General features: G+C 52.8%; 1 protein-coding gene across 5 annotated transcripts in view; it reads left to right on the plus strand.

The window, feature by feature from the left end:
• NTRK3 (neurotrophic receptor tyrosine kinase 3) overlaps window positions 1-25,071 on the plus strand; it is a 381,172-nt gene that overhangs the window by 72,763 nt on the left and 283,338 nt on the right. For all 5 annotated transcript variants that reach the window (XM_059180038.1, XM_059180039.1, XM_059180040.1 and 2 more), the window contains 2 exons: window positions 2,807-2,881; window positions 3,552-3,623. In XM_059180038.1, coding sequence (XP_059036021.1) covers window positions 2,807-2,881; window positions 3,552-3,623 — 147 coding nt within the window. The remainder of the gene's footprint in view (window positions 1-2,806; window positions 2,882-3,551; window positions 3,624-25,071) is intronic.

Below are 25,071 nucleotides of genomic sequence, written 5' to 3' on the forward strand. Positions count from 1 at the left end.
TCCCGGCTCGCGCTCCCTGAGGACTTACTATGTGTCCCGAGCTGCCGTTCTCTCCGGGCTTTTTAACGGGGCCTTTCCAGTCTCGCGTCACTCTTACCCTGGGGGGGGGGCGTGATATTTTATTAGCCCATCTGATGGATGAGGAAACTGAGGCATAGACAGGTGATGTCCCCTGGACGGGGTCACACGTGGACAAAGGTAGCGATGGGGCCAGGATGTTCGTCCAGGCAGCCTGGCTGGAGGCAGGGGAGTAGGGAGCCCGGCTGGCAAGTTTCTTCTATAGAAGGCGGGTTTCTGCCTCGCTGCCTCAGCTCAGCTCCGTTCTTGTACAACAAGAGCAGCCACAGACCAGTCACTGAATGGATATGAACACTGAAATTTAAATTTCATATAATTTTCGCATGTCACAAATTAGGATTCTGCTTTTGATTTTTTTTTTAAATGTACGAACTATTCTTAGCCCTCAGGCTGTACAAAGACAGGTGGTGGACTGGATTTGGCCCGCAGAATGTAGCTTGTCGACCGGGCTCGGGAGAGCCCAGGCTCTTCCCCGCGCCATGGCACAGCGGCTGTGCAAAGGCTCTTCCCCGCCGTGCGGGGAGCCTCAGACCCGACAGCGGAGGCAGGGGCCCAGGTCTCTTGACCAGGGAGCCTTTTGCACCAAAGAATTCATTCATTGTCCAGCTGCGTCTCCGAGTGAGCCTACGTCAGACAGGCCGGCGTGGGGCCCTCAGGACGCGACGGCTAAAAAAACGGTAAACCGATACAATACACCAATGATTGACAACTCAGCCATAAATATAAACACGTTTACGGGCCTCTGATGGGGGCAGAGGAAAACAGTTTCATTTACTTCAACAACTGATCCACAGCTGCTTGTCGGAAGCAGATCCTAGTCTGGGGCCGGGCTCCTGGGAATGAACGGTTGCCTGTAGGAATAGCATCATTCACTTGGTGGTTGGCCCGGACCGCTGGCCCAGTGAACACACGTTGGGGGCACTGGCGCAGGTCATTTTACTCCTCCTCGTATTCCTTGTCACCTGACGTGGTGCCAGGGGCCCTGCCCTGGCAGGACCAGACCGAACAAACCGCCCTGGGGCTGAGAGGCTTCCAGGGAGAAGACTTTGGTCTTGGAATTCAGTCCCGACCCGGCCACCTGGTCCCTGTCCCCAGCAGATGCCAGTGTGTCTGGCTGCTCAGCGGGGACCCCGAGAGAATGCGGTACGAAACGGGTTCTCCGCATACCTTGTCACTGTGTTGCTTTGAAATGCTTCCAGGGGCCCTGGCCACCGCCACTCCACTGCCTTTCTGGCTCCGGCTTCCCTCGGTGGCAGATGGAAGAGCCGCGGGTGTGGTGGGGCCGAGGAGGGGGTGTCTGGGGAAGGCGGCTGCCGCTTCTCTGGCCTCAGTGTGCCTTGGACGGCTGCGTGGCAGGGTGGCTGAAGAGGGTACTTTGACATCCGTGGGGAGCGACCACCGGTGAGGGAGTGTCGGGTCCCGGGAGGGCACAGTGGGCAGCAGAGGGCCTTCTCCTGAGGCCCTGGGAGCTCCGCGGGATAGAGATGGGGAGGAGTGGTAACGTCTCCCACAGCTCTGGAGTTGGGAAGGGCCTTAACAGATCAGTGGCCGGATAGTTCTCAACCTGGGGACCCTAAAAGCTATAATGGAGGTTGTTTTGTCTCTGGCATTTTGTCAATATCCCCCCCCCCCCCCAATTAATAAATAAAAGCAGTAATCAAACCTAGGACAAGTCAGCTCCTCTGCTTATAGAACTTTCAAGTTCCTTTGCTTTGAGCCAGACCTGATTATCCGCTGGGAGAGTTAGTGCTGGTTTAATATCTGTTGATAAAAAGCTCTGGTGAATGGTGATTTATATCTTCGGTCAATAAATCCTAGAAGAGAAATTAATTATTACTTAATAAATGTATCGTGTGCCTACTTGACACCAGCCTCCTTAAACAGGAGGCGTCTTGGGAGAAAGCTCTAAACAGAGACCTTGTGACGGGGAAGGAGAGAAGATGCTGATCTAGTGAAACCCTCTCCCTTTGCAAACAAAGACACAAGGGGCTCAGAGAGGTCAGAGCTCTCGCTCAAAGCCTCTGGGTTTTGGGTCCCAGAGTTGAAGCCGGAGCTGGGCTCCTAGGTCTCAACTTACTTCTGTGATACTCTAGTGCCTCTCTGGTCCCCAGCCAGCCCCCTCCTTTCTGGACTTGGATCTGCCCAATCAAGTTATCCGTGTTCTTGAACTCCAGGCGGGTTGGGCTGTGGTCACCCGAACCAGGCGGTCAGTGTCTGGACCCTGGGGGTCTCTGAAGTGGGTGTGTGCTCCTTCTGAGCTTTTTCACTCAAAAACCATACCCACCGGCAAGCTACCCTCCCGCTCTCCCTTTTCAAACCCACATCATTTGTGTTGCCTTCCTGGACTGCTGAGAAAACGAGCTGTCCTTAGGAAGTCCACAAAAGGAAAACACGAGCTAGAGGAAGGAAGCTGAGTTGTGAAGACCAAAGGGGAACCTGAGTTTCGAGTCTTTAAAAAGGAGAGCTTTCTGGAGCAGAGAGGGGGACATTAAATGTGGTCCTCGGGCCAGGTGCTCTGGGTCTCATGCCAATTGCCCCAGGTGGGTGGTATATAAGGTCCCTTGGGGAGGGAGAAACAGAGGCTCGGGGACACTTGGCCATGTGGCAGAAGGCCTGGCTTGCACGTGGGCGATCCAGGATTCGAACCCAGGTCTCTCTGGCTGCAGAGACAGTACCTTTCCTGTGGACCCTGGCCGGCCTGAACCCTGTCTTTCCTCCTCCCCTGCAGACACATAGAGAACTGGCGAGGTTTGCACACGCTGAATGCCGTGGACATGGAGCTCTACACCGGCCTCCAAAAGCTGTGAGTGCACCGGGCCACGGGAGAGGCCACGGGTGGTGGGTGGGGGAGCGCCCGCTGCCCCTTGGCTGCCCTGGGCACTTCCCTCCTCCGTTCCTTTCTTAGTAGAGCCGGTACCACCCACTTAGGGACTGCCCGGGGCTTCCAAGGCCACCCCTTCACTCTCCCGCATTTCCCATCAGCCCAGAAGACTGGTGGCTGTGTGGTCCCACCTGCAGTTAGGGATTCGGGGCAGGACCTGAACCCAGGCCTCTCGGCTAGTGATCTCACCTCAGCCCCCTGGTTGACGAATGGCCCCTGTAGCCTGCAAAATCCCCCAGCCCACTCCTCCTCCTTTGGGATTTCAGTGCTAGTAGTCGTGGGGGGCTTGGGGAGGGGGGAGGCAGTGGAGGCTGCAGCCCTGTAGCCGCTGGGCCTGATTCTTGAGCAGGAGCCCTGTTGCCAGGATCGGGAGAGGACAGCTGCCAGCTCATCCCAAACCCTCACCCAGGTCCCCGTGGGAGGTGAGCCCAGATGCCGTCTGGGGGACGCCCCGCGATACTGATGATGGGGAATTGCGTTCAGTTCACCGGCCTGGCTGGCGGCCCATGACCTCCTGTGAGCCTCAGCCCGGAGCAGATGTCCCTCAGCTCTGGAAGCCCTGCTGACCCTGTTTTTCTCTCTCTCTCTCCAGGACCATCAAGAACTCAGGACTTCGGAGCATCCAGCCCAGGGCCTTTGCCAAGAACCCCCACTTGCGCTACATGTGAGTAGAGCTGGGTCCTGGGCTTCAGGGATGTGGGGGGCACACAGCAGGGAGGGCGCTGGGCCATGGAGCCAGCTGGCCACCTGGGGTCTATGCTGGCTTCATCCCTGTGTGCCGAGGCCTCAGACTTTGTGTCTTAAAAATGAGTGTTTGGGATTTGAGCATCTGTAAGGTTCCTGTCAGAAGGACGAGCCTAAACCAGGGCTTAGAGCCTCCTGACTCCTAGGGTTGTTCGCTTTTTATTCGCGATTTTATGGGAATGTTAGTGATGAGAAATCCCTCTCGTCTGGGATATGAACGCTACACCTCTGAGACCATTTTGGGGGCCCAAAGTGTGTGTCTGGGTGCTGCTGTTTGTTGGGCACAGTTGGCAGAAGAAGGTAGGCCGGGCCGGACCAAGCGCCATATCTGAGTAGGTTCTGGGTTCACTGGAGAGCGGCTCTGAGAATGGAGACCCCCGTACCTGAGGTCACACAGATTTGTTTGGGCCAGATTCCAGGCCACGGGGCTCCGGGTAGGATTCTTGTCTGCACCTCTCTCCCCTACCCACTTCCCCTCCCTTCCATGTCTGATGGCGGAGGGGCCTCCTCAGGGTCGCACCTTTGGGGGCAGACTCACATGAGCCCGCTGCTTTCTCTCCAGGCCTTGTTCTCTGTGAGGACTCTGAGGTTCAGTGGGAGGACGGCCATGTCCTGGGGAGAAGGTGGGCTTGAGAGGAAGTTGGGGGAGCTGGTCAGGGGAACGTCGACCCGCTGTGTTTGCTTTCTGGTCACCTCTCCCTCCAGGATGGTGGCCATCTTGGACATCCCCTGGGCACCTTCCCTGAGAGAGGAGAGATTCTGCAGGGACCAGGTGGGGAGGGAGGGGGCGTCTGTTGTATTTGGGGTGAAAAAAATGGAGCAATGATGTGCCGGTGAGTCTTTCCTCTGTCCGTGTGACCGTTGTTCCGGCTGAGGCGCTCGGCCTTCGCCGTCGGAAGGACAGCCCGCTGGATGGGCCTCTCCTGTGAAGACGCGGAGCCCCCCAGGAAAGCTCTCGGAAAGTAGCGGCAGGGGAGGGTGAGAGAGAAGGGCTTCTGGAGGACTGTGGTGGGAGGAGTGGTTCTTCTTATGGGTCCTGGCCTCACCCGCTGGTCTCTGTGTGCTTTCTCAGGCTCAGTGCTCGGTGTGTGTGTGGGTTTGTGTGTGAGCACGCACGTGTGTGTGTATCTATCAGTATGGCCCCCTTCTTTGTGCTACACCTCCTTTCCTCCGTCTGGAAATGGTACACGCGGAAGGCCCTCGCCCAGGGCCCGAAGTCTTCCCTTCAGTCCTCCCTCCCAACCGTGTCATGCAGCGGTCGCCCCCGTCTCCGCGAGGCGAGCCTCTGTGGTGAGTGTGTCTCGCTGTGTGTGCTCTGCAGCGGGAGGCGTGGCTGGGACCAGAGGAGGGCCTTGGACCAGATGTTCCAGGTGTTTATTTTACGGGGGATTTGAATTTCAATGTAAAATACCCCGGGGGAAGACTCTTCTGACCTCTGAGGAGTCTTTCTTTTCGCGCTGACTCCTACGGAGTTCACAGAGCTAAGCGCCCTTGGCCCGTCAGGTGGGGGCAGTGGAGTCTGGGGACCACATGTCCCCTGCGGAAGGGGCAGCCCGCTGACCGCTGCTAGGTGGACGTGGGGCCTCCTGCTGCCAGACTTACTGTTCTTTCAAGAAGAGCTAAAGGTCTGGGGAAACCCCTCAAGTTTTAAATGCTGGCAATGAAAAACAAAGCCCTTCAACCCCATGGGCCAAATGAAACGGCTGCTATGGCAGAATAGGACACATGGAAGGCCCGTTTGTGGGCTAGGGTCATGGGGGAGAGAGGCTGTCAGATGGGAGAAGCTTTGTCCCCATGGCTCAAGAACAGTGGCTGGGTGCTCGTGTCCTAGAGGCTTACAGGGCACTGTGTCACCCGCCGCTCTTGAGGAAGTCGAGGGGACTTTGAGATCCGTCCTGTTTCTTTGGGTGGCAGAAGTGGGAGCAGGGGTACATCTTGGGTTACAGGTGTTTCTGAAATGGAATGTCCTGGAACATTTCCTTGACTTACCCTTGAAGTCCTAGAAGAAGGCTGTGACCCACATCTCTTTGGGGATGATCCGGGGTCTGGGGGTGGTGGCAGTGACAGGCTGCTGGGGCTTTGCAAGATTCTCAAGGTTTAGGGGACCGAGGGGGTCTGGTTGGAGTAGTTCTGTTCATGGCTGTGAACCTGCCCGTGACCTTGGGCCCTGTCTTCTCCCGGAAGCATGGGCCAGCTTTTGCCAAAGTAGCTGCTGTTGGCAAGAAGGACAGTTTACTGGGGGTTGCTGGGGGGAGGAGGGTTGAGAGAAGGGGGTGGGGTTATGGACATTGGGGAAGGTATGTGCTTTGGTGAGTGCTGTGAAGTGTGTAAACTGGGCGATTCACAGACCTGTACCCCTGGGGATAAAAATATATGTTTATTAAAAAAAAAAAAAAAAGGAAGGACGGTTTACTATCCATCTACCCCCAGTTTGGGCCTGGCTGTACATCGGGGGCCATTAGGATGCTCAGCTTGGAAGGAGAAATTCAGCACCTGTCCAGGGGCTCCCCTATGCTCCGTGGGGTTTCCAGGGGGAGCCTGAGGGTCACAGAGGAGCGAAGGGGTCAAGGGGTAAGCACTGGCTTCATCGATGGGTTTATTTAGGAACTTCTCCCGCTTAACGAAGACACGCCCCCAATCCCAACCGAGTGTATTTCCCGGCAGCGTCAGGACATCTTTCTCCTGGCAAATGGGCCAGGTTTCTCTGCTCTCTCTCAGCCTCTTCTATTTCTGTCCTCTAAATGCGGTTACGAGTCTTCAGGCCCCAGCTGAGCAATCACAAGATGATCACTTACTCCAACACTAATTGCCAAGCCCTGGCTTGGCGGCTTTTTCGTTTTTCTTTTCTTTTCTTTTTTTTTTTTTTTTTTTTAGGGTGATGGCAGAGAAGGCTTTTCTTGTCCCCTCTGTACAGAATAAGAAGCAGGAAGTGAAATCATCACCCGCTGTACTGGTGTCAGGTTGTCCGGATTGCTCTGATTGGCTCGGGCTGTTCCCCCCACTTCTTTCTTTCTTTCTTTCTTTTTTTTTTTTTTTTAAAGATTTTATTTATTTATTTGACAGAGAGAGATCACAAGTAGGCATAGAGGCAGGCAGAGAGAGAGAGAGGAGGAAGCAGGCTCCCTGCTGAGCAGAGAGCCCGATGCGGGACTCGATCCCAGGACCCTGAGATCATGACCTGAGCCGAAGGCAGCGGCTTAACCCACTGAGCCACCCAGGCGCCCCTGTTCCCCCCACTTCTAAGCTGCTCTCCCATTACTCATGCCAGCTTCCTCCTCGGGCCAGAAAAGGAGCCAGTGATGTTAGGGCCAAGTTGTCCGTCACGAAGGAGGCCGGGGACGAGGGCTCTTGTGTCCATCTTCAAAGTTTTTGAGCGACGGACCCATCTTCTCTTGGCTGCTCTGGTGTTCTCTGTGCTTTACTGAGCGTGAGGAAGAGAAGTTTTGATTCATCCACAGCAAGGGAGAGCCTGTCTGAGAGACTGGAATCTCCTTGACCTTTAGATCCTTTCTTTGATCTTCCAGATTTTTGGATTAAGGATTCTTAAGGATTCAAAATGGGTGCCATGGGGCGCCTGGGTGGCTCAGTGGTTTGGGCTGCTGCCTTCGGCTCGGGTCATGATCTCAGGGTCCTGGGACCGAGCCCCGCATCGGGCTCTCTGCTCCGCAGGAAGCCTGCTTCCCTCTCTCTCTCTCTCTCTGCCTGCCTCTCTGCCTACTTGTGATCTCTGTCTGTCAAATAAATAAATTAAATCTTTAAAAAAAAAAAAAAAACAGCAAAATGGGTGCCATAAGGGGGCCCCCTTTGCGAAGGGGCTGTGGGGAAGATCACGTGACCGGAGGCAGATACAGCTCTTAGCCCAGTGCCCAGTAAATGGGCAGCATTCAGAAACGGCAGTCGCTAATAATGATGGTAACTATTGTTGCTATTTTTTGTGGATGATAATAGAACGAAAGAGGGGGGGACCAGTGGGCCTGGATGCTGATTCTGATTGTGACTTTATTCTGGAAGAATCATAGACCTGTTCTGCTGAGCTGCCCACCTCTCCGGCCTCTGGAATACTTTCCCTGCGGTCTCTCATGTCTTCCTTCCTTGACTACCAAGAAGCGAACTCCGACGGATTCCCTGTTCTCTCCACTCAGTCCCCTTGCTCTAGAGCCCTTCACGACAATGCAAGTTTCAGAAAGGACCCAAACAGTTCAGCCGACGAGCTTACCCTTTGTTTCCATCTGATTGGAGAGCTGAAGCTGGATTGTTTGCCGAATTTCCCAGCCCCACCTCTGCAGCTGGCTCATCTCTTTCCTTCCAGGGTTGGTTTTCTGTGGTGTTGGCTCACACGTGGGCCGGATCTCCACAGTCTGGGGTCCCCATAGGCAGAATGGCACAGACAACTCTCTGTGAACTGCGCCAGCACGGCGGCATGGTCTTTCCTCTGTAGAGCATGTCAGGGTTTTCCGAGTGCTTTCACATATATTGTCTCCTTCCGATCCCGTTACCATCCTGGTGGGGGAGTGTAGGAGGCAGCCCAGGAGGCAGGCCCAGAGATGCTCTGACTTGTAAGTAGTAGAAGTAGAACTTCCAGGAATCTTCCCACCATACCTCATGGACCAGAAGACACAGTATTTTCCACTGAAGCAATTAAAACTTTTTTTTTTTTATTATTATGGTTAGAAAATTGCATGAAAAATGCCGGTATCAAGGCCCAGGTGGCTCAGTCAGTGAAGAGTCCAACTCTTGATTTCGAGCTCAAGTCATGATCTCAGGGTCGTGAGATCGAGCCCAGCATCAGGCTCTGTGCTCAGCACGGAGTCTGCTTCAGATTCTCTCCCCCCTCCCTTCTTCTGCCCCTCCTGCCTCTAAATAAATAAAGAAAGAAAATCTAAAAAATGCTGGTATCAGGAGAGAAGAAGGAAAGTCTAGTGTTGATTGAGAACTTACTCTGTGCCAAGGCCTGTGGCTGGTGTTTTTATAAACATCTCTCGGTAATTCTAGGTTAGGGTTCCTCCATCCCCATTCCATAGATGGGAATATTGAGGCTCAGAAATCATAACTGGCTTCCCCCAAGTTCACATAGCAGTTAGTGGAACAGCCAGGACCTGGGCTCTCATCCCTTGGCCTCTGAAGCCAGTGCACTGTTCTACAGTCCACATGTGTTTGTCCCTGTCTCTCTAGTTCTCCAACAAGAACTTCTTACGGGAGGGTTGGGAGTCTTTAAAGTTTTATTAGAGCCGCTGTTTCCCCTGGGAATTTAGAGCCATCCATCCTCAAAGACCGCTCTTGAGAAAGCTCTGTTTAGTTTCTTCTCCCATTCAGGTCAAATCCTATAACAACAGTTACGTTACAATCCGAGTATCTTTATCATAAAAGATTCTCAGCATTTGCCTATGGCGTGCTCATTTCCAAGAATATGCAGTGTGAGATTCCAGCAAGCCATAAGAATTTTTATTTAATCCCTTGGAGTTGTTGTGGTCAGATTTCTCTTGCATTCCATTTCTTGCTTTTTCTCCCAGAGCTCTGGACGCCACACTGTTGCTCTTCTCTGTTGCGAGCAGAGGTACGCTCATCTCCGGCTTGTGAGAGCCAGCCAGAGCTGACCTGTGTGGGAGTGTGATGGGGGCAGCAGGGGGAGAGTATCCTGATTTGAGCATGATTGTGTCCACTGTGTTATGCTCACAAGGAGAGAAAGTCAGTAGCCCTGCGCGGACAGATAAGAGGAAGGAGCTGAGCCTTTACCATTGCAGGACTCGGCTGAGAAGGCAATACTTTCCTCTTGAGGTTATGGGGTTGGAAGCATGACAACGCTGCTTTATTATGTCTTGTAAATCACTGAGTGCTTTTTCTCCTTGAGATCACCCCCCATTCTGGGATGTAAGACAATGGGTAGATATGAGTAGATATTTTATCTACTAAAGGTGGAGCTTTGCCTCTCTGCCTGCCCCTTCCCTCGGCATTGAGACTTTCTGCCAAGTCCTGAAGGGATTGGTGAGTGGCACACTTGTCCCCTCACTGCTTCCCCACATGGGCCCTTCCTCCTTTATTCCACATGGAGGACTTAGCCACTGAGCACCGTGTAGTTAACAGTCAACGTGGGCTTAGGTGATAGAAAGGCCAGGTTTCGCATCTCGGATCCTCTACGTCTTAGTGTGATAAGTTTCCCCATCTTACTTAGGCAAAATACCGAACCTCCATGAGTTTTGAAGGGACCGTAAGAGCTCCTACTTCAGGGGATTGTCCTGAGCCTCCACAAAGACGATGCTTAGAAAGTGCTGAGGACAGCGCTTTATGGAAGACTCCGTATATTTTTTCTCCTATTAATGACTTCTTCCCTGCTCTTTGGTTTCTGAGTCCCCAGAATTGTAGGGAATTAAAGCCAGAAGGGCTCTAGAGCTAACCTCCCCAAATTTATATTCCTGTCCCTGCCCCCATCCCCGCCTTTTAGAGTCATATGCTAAAACACCTCCTTTTTTATTTTTTAAGTTTATTTTATGTATTTATTTGACAAAGATCACAAGTAGGCAGTGGCGGGGGTGGGGGAGGGAAGCAGGCTCCCCGCTGAGCAGAGAGCCCGATGCAGGACTCGATCCCAGGACCCCGGGATCATGACCTGAGCCGAAGGCAGAGGCTTATCCCACTGAGCCACCCAGGCGCCCTGTTGGTTGTTTTTGTAAGCGGTGCCATCCGCCAGATCACTCATGCCAGACCCTTACAAGTCGTCTTCGCCTTTTCTCTTCCCTCTGTCTGCCTTCCTCCTTCCTTCCATCAGTTAATTCAGAACCATCGGGTATCTCGTACCCACTGCGTCTCTTGTCCCTTCCCCCACCACACGCTGTCTTGGTCCTGGCCACCAGCTTGTCTTCTGGCTCTGGTTTTCTTAACACTTTGCCCTCTGCCTTTCGTCCCCCACCTGTCATTCCCAACGTCATCGCCAGAGTGGTATTTTAAACACATAAATCCGACCGTGCCACTCTGCTGCTCGAAGCCCTCCAATCGGATCCCCCGTTACTTACAGTAAAAGCGAAACCCCTCGCCGCGGCCCCATACTCAGGCAGCTTGGGTTTTCACCTTTTTGTCTCCTGTCCCGGCGCTTTCCCCCTTGCTCTCTGCTCTAGGCTTATGACCCCTCTTTCAGTTCCTTGAATGTGCCACACTCATCCTTCCCCTTGGAGGTTTTTACTTGCTGGTCTGCTGGGCCCAGTTCTCCGCGTGTTGGCTCCTTCTCGTGCTTCTCTCTGATGGGACTGTCTTTTTTAGCAAGGCCTGGCTGACCACCCGGCCTCAGTGGCCTTGCTTCTCCTCATGCAGCTGTCACCCAGTTACACCATGTGGCTGAACAGTGTCCCCGGCCCTTGTTACTGTGGATTGTCTGGAATTATCTCCTTCACGTCTTTGTGTGATTGTCCGTACCCTGTCCCGCCCCTAGAATGTCCGTTTCCCAAGAGCGGAGACCTCGTCTTGCTCGCCGCTGTAGCCCCGCACAGAGAGTGATGCCTGTCCCGTGGCGAGTGGTCCGCAGTCATTTGTCGGCCATCTGTTGGCTACTCGGCCTTGGTCATTCTGTGGGTGAGAGGATGGATTTCTAGAGGACAGAAGAATCCTGACCAAGTCTGCTGAGCCAGCACTAGAACTCAGGTCTTGGTCCTGTTAGTTTGACCTTTTTTCCACTGTATTGTCCTGTTGACTGTTCTTGGGTCCCGTCCGACCAGGCTCTGTGCACGGCCTGAGTGTGCCTGGGTGGTGGCTAGGAGAGGAGGGGTTCTGAATTTCAGGTTCACACAAGCGTTGGGCAGTGGCTTGAACCTGCATGGCTGTCATTGGTCACAGGTGCCCTTGGGCTCTCAGCGGAGTGATGCTCTCAGCATCAACTTTGCTCTTCCTCTGCATTGTTCTCTGACCTTGGATGAGCTGCTTAGCCCACCTGGTCTGTTTCTACATCTATAAACTGAGGTGGTGTTATAAATGGCCCAGACCCGGCCTCAGCATTTTGGGAAATTCTTGAAAGAAAGGTGGCATCTGGGGTCACTGAGGGGCAGGACCAGGGGAAAGTGTTGGTCAACTTATTTTGGCCTTCCCCTCCCCGCCGCCTCCCTGCCGGGGCAGGCATTTCAGTTCCACGGGCTCAGCATTCACAAAGCACTACCTTCAGGCCGGGCATTGGTCTGTGCACTTTATACGCATTTTACCTTCCTAATAGCAGGTGAACGAGGTTTGCTGTCTCCGTTTTACAGATGGGGAATGTAAGGCAGAGTGGTTACTGACTCGCCTGAGTTTACGTGGCTTCTCAGTGGGAGAGACTGAGTCCAGCCGTAGTGGGCTGCCTCCGGAGCCCCAGACCCTGTCCACCCTCGCACCCCTCGGCTGTGGTCCCCACAGGTCCAGCCTGGGCAGGCGTCAGGTCTCCAGAACCAGCTGGAAGGTGGCACTTCTCAGAATGGGGGCTCCTCTGGGAGAAGGACCGTGGGAGAATACGAAAGGGGTGCCTGAAACCAAGTCCCCTCTACACCCAGTTGCCAGCAGGGTCTAGGCAGGTGGGCAGGGCCTGGACTGGCAGCCAGAGGGTCACATGGAGTGGGTGTCCAGTGAAGAGAACGGAGCCTCATTGATTGAACAGGTTGGGATGAACCCATGTTTACAACGTATGCCTGCTGGAGTAGCCGGCTTTCCATCTGACTGTTCCCAGAGAGCATGTGGCAAACTTGTCTGGCCCCAGGCCCCCGGGAAAGACGATGTTTGTGGGTGGCAGAGCCCACTACCTAGTCTGGAGGTGGGAGTGGAAGGATATGCACCAGATTCGATGAGCTCTAAGGTCCTTACCAGCTCATAATTTGGTGCTGAGGAGGGTGTAGCTTCAACCCCTGTCATCTCCTTGTGCCATGGAGTGCTGTTACTTCTGTAGGTCTCCTGGGTCTTCCTCCCAAAGTCCGACCTGGGCAGCATCTGAGGACACCACCCAGGGCCTTTGTTATTCCCTCTTTCAAATGGGTGCTTCTTGCTTCTGTTGAACCCTGATGGGTTTTGTATCCTGGAACTCACCAAACTCACCCTAACCCTCACTCAAGCATCTGCTGTTTCCCACTTCTAGTCACGTCACACCCTCCGTCTCTGGGTGATGGCCTTTCTGGAACCCTGGAAAGGATTTATATCTTGTTCCCTTAGGAACGGGCAGGTGGCCAGCTTCCTAAATTGAGTTTCTTTTTTCTTGTCCATTTGTGTCTCTCCTGCAGACTCCCTGGGGTCCTGGGATTAAGGATGTGCTCCCTGATAATTTCTTTCTGTTCACTTTGTTTTGTGGACGGCACCCCAATCCACCCAGGGCAGACCTGCCATGACCCAGAAGGTGTGGCCGCATACCTTGCCGGCCACCCAGAGTGTTTGTGAGGCTGTGTGATTCTCTTCGTCGAAGCAGACCTACATTCAGCACTGAGTCTGTGCTCTTTTTAATTTCAGGTATCTCTAGGATCCGCTGCGCAGAACTTTAAGAGTTTTCTTGTAACCTTGTCAGCTTTCCAAAAGCTCCGTCTAATGCTGAGTAAACACGCTGGTCTCAGCGGCTCCCAGCCTTGGGGATTAGACTGCGCGCCCATATTTTTGCAGGCTTGATTCTTCTTCGTAGATTTCCCCCCCACCCCCACCCCACCCGCCCTCCCCTAAGGCTTCATTACTTTCCATTTGTCCACATCTCTTTTCTCCATTTTTCTTGTTAAGGACAGATTTAGAAAATGAGATTAGTCTCGTGGCTATTTTGGCGTCGTCATTAATTTTTGTCCGTCTTCATTCCTTAGCAGACCGGCAGTCTCGTGTCTCTCTCTCTCCCCCTGGTTTTTTCCTTGATGGGTTTGTGAAAGTCTCTGCCCAGGTTAACCCCTTTGTCTCTTGGGACCTGCTGTGGTCCTCTGCCCTTTCCAGTGGGCTTCTGGGCCTTCCAGCTGGGGTAACTGTTTCAGATTGGAAGGACATTGGGTCCCCCAGAGTGGGGCTCAGCTGCGTGCCGTCCCCAACCAACCTTGTGTCCTAGAGTCCTGTGACGTTCACTCACAGTGGCCCTCCGGGTCATGTGGCATTTTCGTGAGACATGAATTTATTAATTCCCATCAGGAGCATCTGGCCCGGTCCTGGTGCTTTGCAGGCAAAGCCACAAAGATGAATTACACTTAGGTCTTTGGATTCAGTGATGTGGCTGGGGACAGGAGAGAGAGGCAGAGGGTTGAGGCTTTACTCTATGGGTAGGAGATGGTGGCTGGAAGGAGCTTGGTGAGGGAATGGGTGGTGAGTTATAGGGTGAGGACACTTCTTGGTAGAGGGAGCCGTGCGCTATGTGCTCAGCGGCCTGGCGGTGTTTGAGGAACCACAGGCCCCCCACACTGACCCTGGAATTGGGCTGGTAGCTGGATCGCCACCACTGTCTTGCCCTGTGCTCCATAAAGGGTCAGAACAAATGGGTTAGGATCTTGCTTCCAGCTCTGCTGTCTTCCAGGTTTGTTCGGTGATCTGAGACGTCTATCACCAAGGCAGCTGAACTCTGAGGGCTGGTCATGTTAGGGAGAGCCTGAGTGGGGGGGCGGTCAGGGCTGCAGGGCAGGACCCCTTCCCTAGGTCCCCATTTTTGGCCAGACGGTGTGTGTCAGAGACCTCCATGCCTCCTTCCAGAGGGAGGTCTGGTGCCTTTGAGGCTGTTGGGAAGCACCAGAGTCTCTGCCTCAGTTTCCTGGGTGAGTGGGCCGTTGTGGCAGGAACCTCAACGGTTCAGCGTGCACAGGTCGGGGGCCAACCCTGGGACCCGTTCCTGCACTTCTGCACACCCGCCTCCCACTACACGTCCTCCCACGCCCTCTGCCCCTGCTGCACCGACTCCCCTCCACACCGGCAGTGTCCCGGGCCATCTCCCTGCACAGCCCTTGCCTGTCCTGGCCCCTCGCAGGGCAGGCTTTCGTCCGGCCCCCACTCTCTCTAGAGAGTGGCTACTCCTCCTTCCAGGTTCAGCCCAAGGGTCCCCTGACAGCCTTCCGCTCACGACGCCACACCCCGTCCCTTTCCTTTGGTCCCTGTTCTTGTCCTTCCTTTGCGCTTGTCCCAGTAAGCATGCATTTGAATTTCATCATTATGCTTTTAATGATGTGATGTTTATTGTCCCTACTGTGCTGAGAGCTCCCTGGGGACGGGCCTCTTGCCTCTTGCCTCCACCACTGGACACCCAGCACACGGCACAGCCCTGGCATTTGGTGCAGGCGTCAGGGGATGGTGGCAGGGACGACTCGAGGCAGGTTGGTTTCCCCTTTGTCATTGGTGAGTCTGATGCCCTGAGGCATTCGGTGCACAGACACAGCCGGGGGCACTAGGAAGTAGGCTTCTGCCTTTGAGAGATGGAACGGTCTCCCCTGCTGCTCGCTGAGCCCATTGCCATATCATGTCGGCGCCTCTGAGCACAGCGTGCCCAGCAGTGCCTGCTCCCCAGGGGCGTCCAGGGGGGCTGACTTCCCCACTCACCTATGCCATGCCGTTCTCCAGAAATACAAGGGCCCCTCGGTCTTCTTGCCTTTCCCCACATCTGGGGCTCCCAGCTGTGCCCCCGGGGGCAGGCCGCTCACCTGCGCCGGCGGCAGTGGGGCTGCCCCCTGTGTGCCAGCTGCCCGTCTGCAATCAAGAACCTCTGTCAAGGGGCGCCTGGGTGGCTCAGTGAGTTAAGCCGCTGCCTTTGGCTCAGGTCATGATCTCAGGGTCCTGGGATCGAGTCCCACGTCGGGCTCTCTGCTCAGCGGGGAGCCTGCTTCCCTCTATCTCTCTGCCTGCCTCTCCGTCTACTTGTGATCTCTCTCTGTCAAATAAATAAATAAAATCTTAAAAAAAAAAAAAAAAAAAAAAGACGGGTGCCTGGGTGGCTCAGTGGGTTAAGCCGCTGCCTTTGGCTCAGGTCATGATCTCAGGGTCCTGGGATCGAGTCCCACGTCAGGCTCTCTGCTCAGCGGGGAGCCTGCTTCCCTCTATCTCTCTGCCTGCCTCTCCGTCTACTTGTGATCTCTCTCTGTCAAATAAATAAATAAAATCTTAAAAAAAAAAAAAAAAAAGAACCTCTGTCGAGGCGGCAAGGGCGGTGTGTGCAAAGAGCAACCGTGGGCTCCTTATTTATTGTGCGGAAAAGAAAACAAATTAAGGCCTTGTAATTATACAGTCGGGCATGTTCTTAAATAAAGCTTAAGCAGTCAGAACTCCGTTTAGAATATTAATAAATGCACTCCCCGGGCCTGATCCCCAGCAGCTTTCTCTCATCGGGTCTTTCCCTCTCCTGCCATCCTTCCCTGCTCCTGTCCCCCCTTGGTCTCTCTCACGGGTGTCAGTCTCTGCTCCAACCTCAGAGACCTCTGGAAAGCCTCGCTCGCTGGCTCTGAGTAGGCATGCGTGAGAGACCGTGTTGGGCTTTTCAGAGAACACCGACAGCATCTATTAGGTGGTTGCATAGGCGGGCCTCGTAGGATTTTCTTGCCTTGCCCCCTCCCCTCCCTTATTTTGGTGAAGCACCAAGGAGGGGTGTGGGGCGTGGTGTTGTGTCTCAGGGCACAGATACTGGAGTCCCTCCGAACTGGGCTCCATCCCCAGCCTGACTGCCAAGCAGCTGTGGGACCTCAGTCAAGACATCTAATCTTGGGCACCTGGGTGGCTCATTGTGTTAAGCCTCTGCTTTCGGCTCAGGTCGTGATCTCAGGGTCCTGGGATCGAGGCCCGCATCGGGCTCTCTGCTCAGCAGGGAGCCTGCTTCCCCTTCTCTCTCTGCCTGCCTCTCTGCCTACTTGTGATTTCTCTCTGTCAAATAAATGAATAAGATCTCCCCCCACCCCCCAAAAAGACATCTAATCTCTCTGAGCTGGTTCTTGCTCTGGCGCTAAAATCACCCCTTTCCTAGGCTTGTGTTCTGGGACTTGGAAGAGAGAATGTATTTGAAGTCTTGCACATAGTGAGATCCTTACAGATGTTAGGTCTTTCCGTCCACACATCTCTCGATCATATGAGAATTTTGCAGGGTTTCTATTTTGTTGTCCCAGACTCACACTAAGATGCTAGGCACCTGTGAGATTTCCTAAGCCCCTGTGAAATGAGTGGACGTGTCTGTTCGGGGTCCCGCAGGTGGACATGGAGTGGGGATGGTGGTGTGGTGTGATGTTATGAGAGTGACACGGACATGTGTCTTCTTAGGACTGATGACCAGTTCCCCAAGCAACATGCTTACCCCCAATATGACTATAATGCTTTATGAAGTGCTCTCGAAAGTACCATCTCATTTAACAGGCAGTATTAAGGTGAAGTAGCATCATCCCTATCTTTCTGCTAAGGAAACAGAGAGAGTGAACCACCCAAGGCCACAGAGCTGGAAGTAGTGAAGGCTGGACCAGAACCCCAGGCTCAGACTCCCCGTGCCTTGTCTTTTTTGCTACACTGGGCTGTTCCTTAAGTCACTGCAGACAGCGGGGAGGAGCTTCACCTGGTTTCTGGACTTCTGGGTTTTGATGCTGCTCTGACACTTTCCACCGACCCATCACCACCGTGATTTTTTTTTTTTTTTTTTTAAGTTACTGTTCTACTACATGGGAGACACATATCAACACTGGCTTTACTGGCAATATTGTGGTATCTGGGTCACTGTCAGAGACTAACTCAAAAGTAGTCTGAAAACATTCAGATATTCTTAGTTTCATGATCTAGGTTAGGTGACCAGATGGAGAATGCTACAGTGGGCCTTGTTAAATGCAGGTGAGTGGTGCTTTGGAAAGGTCTCCCCCTGTGGCCAGCATCGTGGCTTGGGATGGGGAGGAATGGAGACACTAAGGCAGGACTTGGTCCAGATGGAGCTGGAATGTTCAGTCTAGTAGGGAAGAAAGAGTTAGCTTTCTTAGACCAGAGATGCCAGGATGCGGACCATAGCAGGCAGAACAGTTTGTGTATCCTAGGGATGCTGGGGAAGGACATGGTCCTTAAATTTGTTTTTGAAGGAATATGTGCAGCATTATATAGGAAGAGGGAGAAAGCTCATGGATTTTGTGTATGTGTGTGTGTGTGTGTGTGTGTGTAAGCATTTGCAAGCAAGCAGAGAATGAAGCCAAAAGAAAGAGAGAAGAAATATTTATTGTATTAAGCTCTCTTCTAAGCACTCTTGCACCAGGGATCCTGTTTGAATGAGTGGTATGCTTCTTGTTTTACAGATGAGGACTCCTGGGCTCAGAGAGGTTATGTAACTTGCCCAAGGTCACACAGCTAAAGATATGGATTCATATCTATAAATGTCTGCTCCAGAACTCATGTTCTTTTCTGTTGTATCAGTGTACAGGGTGGTTTACGTCTCTGAGGGTATTCAGGAGCCCAGATTTTCCAAAAGGAGTATTGAAAAATTGTTTCTTCTCGTTAGGGAAACTGGTGTCTCCCTACCACCACTTTTGCCTTCCAGCCCTCAGCCTCCATGTTCCTCTCCCTGGGGATTCAGCACCATGGCCAGAGCCGAGGCCGCTTCTCAGAGAGAGGCTCCCTGGTCCTGGCCTCTCCGTTTTCCTTTCTCTACCATCCTCTTGTTTGCTTGTGGTCCATATGTCCCCTTAAGTGAGAGCCACGTGGCATTCAGGAAGAACCTTGCACATGGGGTGGACAGAACTCTACTAGCCTGCCTGGCGAGATCCAGACCAAAGCAGGAAAGAGCACCTGAGAAGAGCACCTGCTTGTTCCTATTCTCTCCTCCCCGGCCCAGGCCAGACAGAAGGAGGATTGTGTTTTATGACTTTGGTTACTCAGAACTGGGGAATCATCTAGAGCCATGACAAGGGAACTGAGCTGGGCGGGGGCTTTTTCCTCCAGGGCAGAGCTCCCAGGGTCTCTGATCCAAACAGGCTGTGCTCATCCCTTTATCAAGCCTGTTCTGTTTCTGTTGAATGGGGCCAAAAGCTGGTGGCTCTGCCTTGTGCTTTCTCATAGGAATAGTCACATGGGGACAAAGTGTGGATGCAGTACAGCAGAGCTGATAGAGTTATGGTACTCGTGGGTTTGTCCCTTGTGATGATGTGCCTGCCCTCTTCATTCTTGGAAGGCTTTCACAGAGCCCCCGACTTGAGATCCAGACACGTTCTGGCTTACATGCATGTGTAACGCACACACAAACAACACACACACACACACACACATACACACATGTGCTACTATGCTAATGAGGTCATGGATTCTGGAATCAGACGCACTGGCTCAGCCCGTTTTAACAGTACCAGCTTTGTGACCTTGAACTAGCTATCTAATCTCTAAGCCATAGATTTTTTAAAAAAATCTTTAACATGAGAACAAATCATAACAATAATATGGACCATAAATGGTTTGGGGGGAAGATTCAGTGGACTGATATCTTTAATATCTGATATCTAATATCTTTAGTAATTAGTTCCTAACAAGCACTCAATAAATGTTACTCATTATTTCTGTCCTTAGAAAATTATTTCTGTATCCCAATTTTCTTTAGTTTATTCACATGATTATTGTTAATGATTCTGGAAGAATCCCCATAGCATGGAAAAATGATTAGCAAGTTAATTAATTGTTTGCACTTGTGTTCAAAGCTCAAGGTTTAAATTAAGTCGAGGTCAGCCATCATGGTGCTGGTTTAAGAAAGAATTAGTGGAGTTTGGCACCCTGCTTAGTGCAAGATGTGTGCAATTCAGACCATTCAGTGAAATTTCCTTGGGTGCTTTCTTGTAGCAATGTTTGTGATCAAAGTGCAAACTGTGCCTTCTGCTTTGTGAAAACAAAAAACTGTGCAGAAACACAGTCCATGGCCCCTTGTGTGGATGGTCACCCCTGGGGGAGCTAATCTTGGCCAGGACCACGTCCCCGTGTGCTTTTCTATTCCATTCTCTTTTCTGTAAGTCTCAATCCAAAATGCCTTGGCTGCACAGACAAATGCCCTCCTGTCCCCAGTGTATCCCGGATCCTCACGTAACCTATGGGGGCGAGTGGGAGGTGAAGAAACAACCCTTTGAGGATTGATATGGAACCAAGTGGGGTAGGGGTTGGTTCTCGGCTCCATATACTGAGTGTGAGATAAGAGGTCTTGCGTAAGTCTCTGGGGACTCTGCCAGATCTCTCTGCAGGAGAGAGGCCATGGGGAATAGGAACGAACACTGCTTTCCCCAAACATTTTGCAGAATTGGACAACAGAGGCCAAAAGACCGTGCATGGTATAAATTACGGAAAACAGTGGTGTAATGACATTGTTTGGTGAATAAATTGAAGCCCTGAGTCATGAGGCCAATAACAGAGAGGGAGCAGAGAAGTGTAATTAAAAGGAGAAAAGCCATGTTTTCAGCAGACACTGGAAGCGAGATCGAGATGGGGGTGGGGGTGGGAGGCCGGGGGCCGCTGGCTCCTAATTGTGGCTGCAGCTCAGGAGAAGGGGCATGGCTGTTACTGACAGTCAAGGTGACTGAGAGGGGAGGCCAGTGCTTCTGACACCGAGGAGGAGAGCGGGAGTGGTAACATGGAGAGTTTTAGTAGAAGCAAAGCCATGTGAGCTTTGAAAATAAGATTAGCTATAGGACCCTGAATTCTGCAGTGATTTAGAATAAGCTGGGCTGGGAGAAGTCTGTTTGAAGACTGATGAGAACCCAGGGAAGCAGGAGGGGGATCGGGAGTGGGGCTGGGTCTCCTAGGAGTCATGGGGTTCTGGAGATCATTCTCTAGGATCTCTCCTATCTGTAGCTGTATACTTCCTTGCAAATACCCTTGGACCTGCCCTTTCTAAGGATTAAGGGAAAAAAAAACCCCAAAACAAAAAACAAGATATTTTAGAGCAAGGATACCTTACCCTGGGCCAGCTAACATGCATGGCTATGGGGACCATGGCCGACCTGATTGCTCCCCACCATTCTGTGGGGCCAACAAGGATTAAAGACCATAAGGAACATTCAGATTCTGAGTCACATGCAAACCTTTCAGACAGATCCCCTTCCCCAGATTCTTCTGGAAATGTAGGCATTGAATGGTTTCCATGGGAGAACATGTCTCCTTCACTTATGCACCAGGGCCCAGCGTTGCCTGGCATGGACTAGGTACCAGATTCGTGTGGGCTGAATGATTAAGAGGGCGGAGGCTGGCTTTCAATATAGTTAGAGCTGAGATGATACTAAAACTTACCTTGTTTAGAGGATTGGCCTGTGTCTATTATTCTCACTGTAAGCCAACAGCTGAAGGGGGCATAGCACATAGTAGGAATTCAGTAAAATTATTGTCCAAACTGGGACCCTGTTTTTTTAAAGAAGATTTTACCTATTTATTTATTTATTTGGAGAGTGTGGGTGCTGGGGAAGGGACATAGGGAGAGGGAGAGAGAGAATCCCCAGCAGACTTTGCTCTGAGCAAGGAGCCTGAAGTGGGGGCTCAGTCCCGTGACCCTGAGATCATGACCGGAGCCAAAAGCAAGAGTTGGACGCTCAACCACCTGGGCCAGCCAGATGCCCCGGGACTGGGACCCTTCTGAGAGTGAAAGGGAACTAACGGAACGGGATTCTGGACAACAGACCAGAACTGGGACTGTTTGGGCAAGCGGGGATATGTGGTCACCGGTCATCGGTACATGTTGAATGAATGGATCTCGTGTCCTTGGAGCTATGTAAGGGGATTGGAGGTTTTATGGGATTTGCCTCCTTTTAGCCAATGAACTTCCATTTATCCTTGGGATCCTCAGCTAATATTTCCTGGGCACCTACTGTATACCAGACATTTTGCTTATACTGGGGATACAAAGAGATCAAGAAAAGCCCTGTTTTTACTTGTAGGGGGTCCCTTGGCTAATAGGAAGCCAGACTATTGAAGAGACAGACAGAGTGACAAGTGCTGAACTAAAGGGATGGACAGACCACTCGGCGGCCCTGGAGGTGGGAAAACTGAGTTGGGAGGCGGCCGTCAGGAAGGCTGTTTGGAGGAAGGCTATTCCAGGGAGTCCTGGAGGTTGATTTGGCATTTGCCTGAAATTCTGGGGGAATCCGGAGTGTCACGGAAGTCTGTTCCCGGCGGAGAACTCAGTGCAGATCCACTCAACAACACTGTGTTGCTGGATGCTGGGGACAGTAGAATTGTGACTAAGATAGATGGGCCATGACCTCACAGACTGCTTGAATGCTTGCCATCAGATCGAGAACCATATATTCCATTAGGGCTGTGATGGTGGAATTGCCGGGAGAGCCAGGAGCCAGGAGCCAGGAGGAGGGGCACCGACCCCTGTCTGGGGTGCTGACCGCGACAGCACACTCGGTGGGGAGAGAGGCTTCCAGGTACCCATATGGACTGTGAAGGGGGAGCTGATGCGCCCCTCTCTGCATCCCCCCTCCCATACAGTGGCATGGGGAACCTTTCAACCGCCCCCCTTAGTTTGCTGTCATTCCCCCGGCAAACAGAGGGCTGCAGGTCCAGGCAGGGACAGGGCAGGGGTAGCAGTGCTGGTGTGCAGAGGTGGGCGTCCAGAGGTCACAGGATCTGGAGGAAGAGGCTGAGTGGGAGGTGGTGGGTAGCCAGGAAGCTAGGGGAGGTGGAGGGAGCCGGGCGTTGCTTAGGAAAGGTCCATCTGCCTCCCTATCCAGAGCTTTCGAATGGAATATTAAAATGTTCCTCATTATTTTCCTTGGACGAGTTTGCTATCCTGATATATTAATTATTCTTAAAGGTCAACAGCGCTCTTTCGAATCCCCTTCTGTTCTATCATGTAATCAGTTAATTAATTGGAAACCATTTAGCAGCGTCTGCCGAGCGCATTGTTGGGGGTGAGTTTCCTTGTTTTGTTGTTCCTGTGGTGACGGCTCCCTCCACGTGCCACGGCCACGGCCACGGAGGGTTTGGGAACTTGAGCATGGGTCCTGCCCCTCGTCCCTCCCTTTCCCCTGGTGGTTGCCCCCCCCCCCCCCCCCGCTTTAGTTATCTCATTAATAGTTGTGATCTCTCACCATCTTTGTTCTTTCCGAGTCTCCACTGGTAATAAAAGCCCGTTTTCAGGGACTGCCCACATAGGACGGGCACCCTGCGGGGCATCCACATACATCGTTTTATTTCATTCCCACCGTCTGATGTGCTAGAGATTTTTGCTCCCATTTCAGAGGAGAGAGGAGGCTCCGAGTGCTGAAGAGAGCTTTCCAAGAACTACATAGCCAGAAAGGGGCCACGCAAGGAGAGAGAACCTCCCGGGAACTTTATGTTCTTGTTTGCTGTGGGGCTGGTGCTTTGAGGACTCTGGGACAGACTTGGCTTGGGGCAGAGTCTCATGCAGAATTCTTAGTCCCAGGTGCTGCTGGTTCATTACAGGGACAAGCATTTGATGCGGACACGGAGCCCCATTATTTCTTTTTTGTGTTTCCATTTTGCCTGCTGTTTCTAAAGTCAGCTGTACGCGGAGACCAGGAGCAGTGCTTCCAGATGTGCCCAGCCCCGTGGCACGAGGCAGTCACGCTAACAGGCTGACCTGTGCTCCACTCAGTGGCCACTCTGCACTTTTGTTCTGCCTCGGGTCTCCCACTCACATGCCTCCTGGGGATGTGCTCTGGGGCGCTCCGCCCCAGGACATGTTGTCATCTGTCTGACTCTAGCAGGCCCCTCCCTGCGTGTGTTCTGGTCTGTAGGGAAGGAAAGGTCTGTAGGGATGTATTTCCATCACTGGACGAGGGCTCTCTGTGCCTCTCCTGGTGGGCCCCACAGTGCTGGCAGGTGGATCGCCATCCTTTAAGGTTTTACATGGGGTCCCCGTTAGACCCAGGGGACACAGTGGGAAATCTGATTCAATGCCCCCTTTTGGCAATCAAGAATTCCAGTCTTCCCAGACCTGGGGCTTGGGAAGCATTTTCCAAAATAGGCTTAAGCGTGGTAAGATTTTGTCCTAATGGGTCTTGGGATGCTAGGGGTCATGGGACGCACAGGAGCTGGAACCCCAGGAACACGCCTACTCCTGCTACTCCTGGTGGGTGGTAAGGAACACGGACTGTGGCCAGGCTGTGAGGGTCCAATTCTTGGCTCCCCATTGCAGCAGCTGTTGACCCAGGGCAGGAGACCTAACTTCTTTGCTCCATGATCTCCCTTCTGGAAAGTAGAAATGATGATGGTGATGGTGATGGGGTGGTCGTATGTCCCTCATTGGGCTGTTGGACCAAGAGTTTAGGTGAACTCTCCCGTGTAGAACCTTGCACGAGAGCTGGCCCAGAATAATTGCCTTGTGTGTTAGCTGCCGTCGTTACCAACACGTACAATAGCCCCGTGACCATGGGCTGCGTACCTACTGTGTGCCAGGCGCTGTGTTGGACGTTTGACATTCACTAATTCATTTTCATCCTTAGAGCTGCCCCATAAGGCAGATACTGTTAGGACTTCAGGGGTCTGGAGGAAGAGACGGATCCAGAGAGGTTCTGTGATGTTCTCTGGCAGTTGGGAGGGTGGGTCATGCCCTCCGAGAGGGCCAGAGCCGAGAGTCTAGCTTGTCAGTTTGGCTCCAAGTCTGTGCTGTCGGCCACCAGTGGACCACTGCTCCTCGCGCTGGAGCAGAATCCAGCATTACCTGGAGGGCCTGGTACAGCATGGGGTGTGGGGCTCACCCCAAGGGATTCTGATTCAGGAAGTCTCGGCTGGGACCCAAGAAGGTGTATTTCTAATGAGTCTCGGTGATGCTGATGCTGCTGGGCTGGGGACCACACTTGGGAAGTTCCTGCCTGCCCTACGACATGGGGACCCCAGAACAATACAGTGGGGACATGATGAGCTCTTCACCATGCTGCCTTGCCTGGGCTCTGTCTGCAGTGACAGATGCCCATACTTTCCACCTTAAAAACTGATGTGGTACCCACTTCCTCACGTGGTCTCCATGACCCGTTCTGCTGGCCAGCCCCGTGGATGAGAAGGCCCCAAGCGACAGGGGCGTCCACATGTCCTCCTAGCTCTGCTGGAAGGGAGGCAGACAGCAGTTGGCGACACCTCTTGAAATCCACACACAGGGTCTGGTCTGGGAAGGGGAAGGACCAGGGAGGACTGAGGGGCTCTGGGCCTCCCGAAGCCCTTTGGCAGCTGTCCACAAAGCCAGCTCTGGAGAGAGTGGCCTCCGTTAGCCCTTTCATCCTAAGGGATGACACCATGCTCCAAGCTCCTAGGAAAATCTCTTGGGTTCTGGGCTCAGGTCTCTGCTTCTTGGTGCATCCTCTGGCCTCAAAGGGACCCCCTCCACCGGGCAGCTGGGCAGGGTCCCAGTCTACTCAGTTTAGTCAGTTTCTAGCACTGTTGCAGCCATTCTCCTGACTGCCTGGTAGCGCCTCCTCCTTGGCACTCCCCTACCCAGGTTCAGGTCGGGGTGCTCAGTCCCCTTTCTGTCATTAACAGCGGCATCTGTC

Source organism: Mustela lutreola, chromosome 7 (assembly GCF_030435805.1).
Source record: "Mustela lutreola isolate mMusLut2 chromosome 7, mMusLut2.pri, whole genome shotgun sequence".
In the NCBI taxonomy this organism is placed as follows: Eukaryota; Metazoa; Chordata; class Mammalia; order Carnivora; family Mustelidae; genus Mustela; species Mustela lutreola.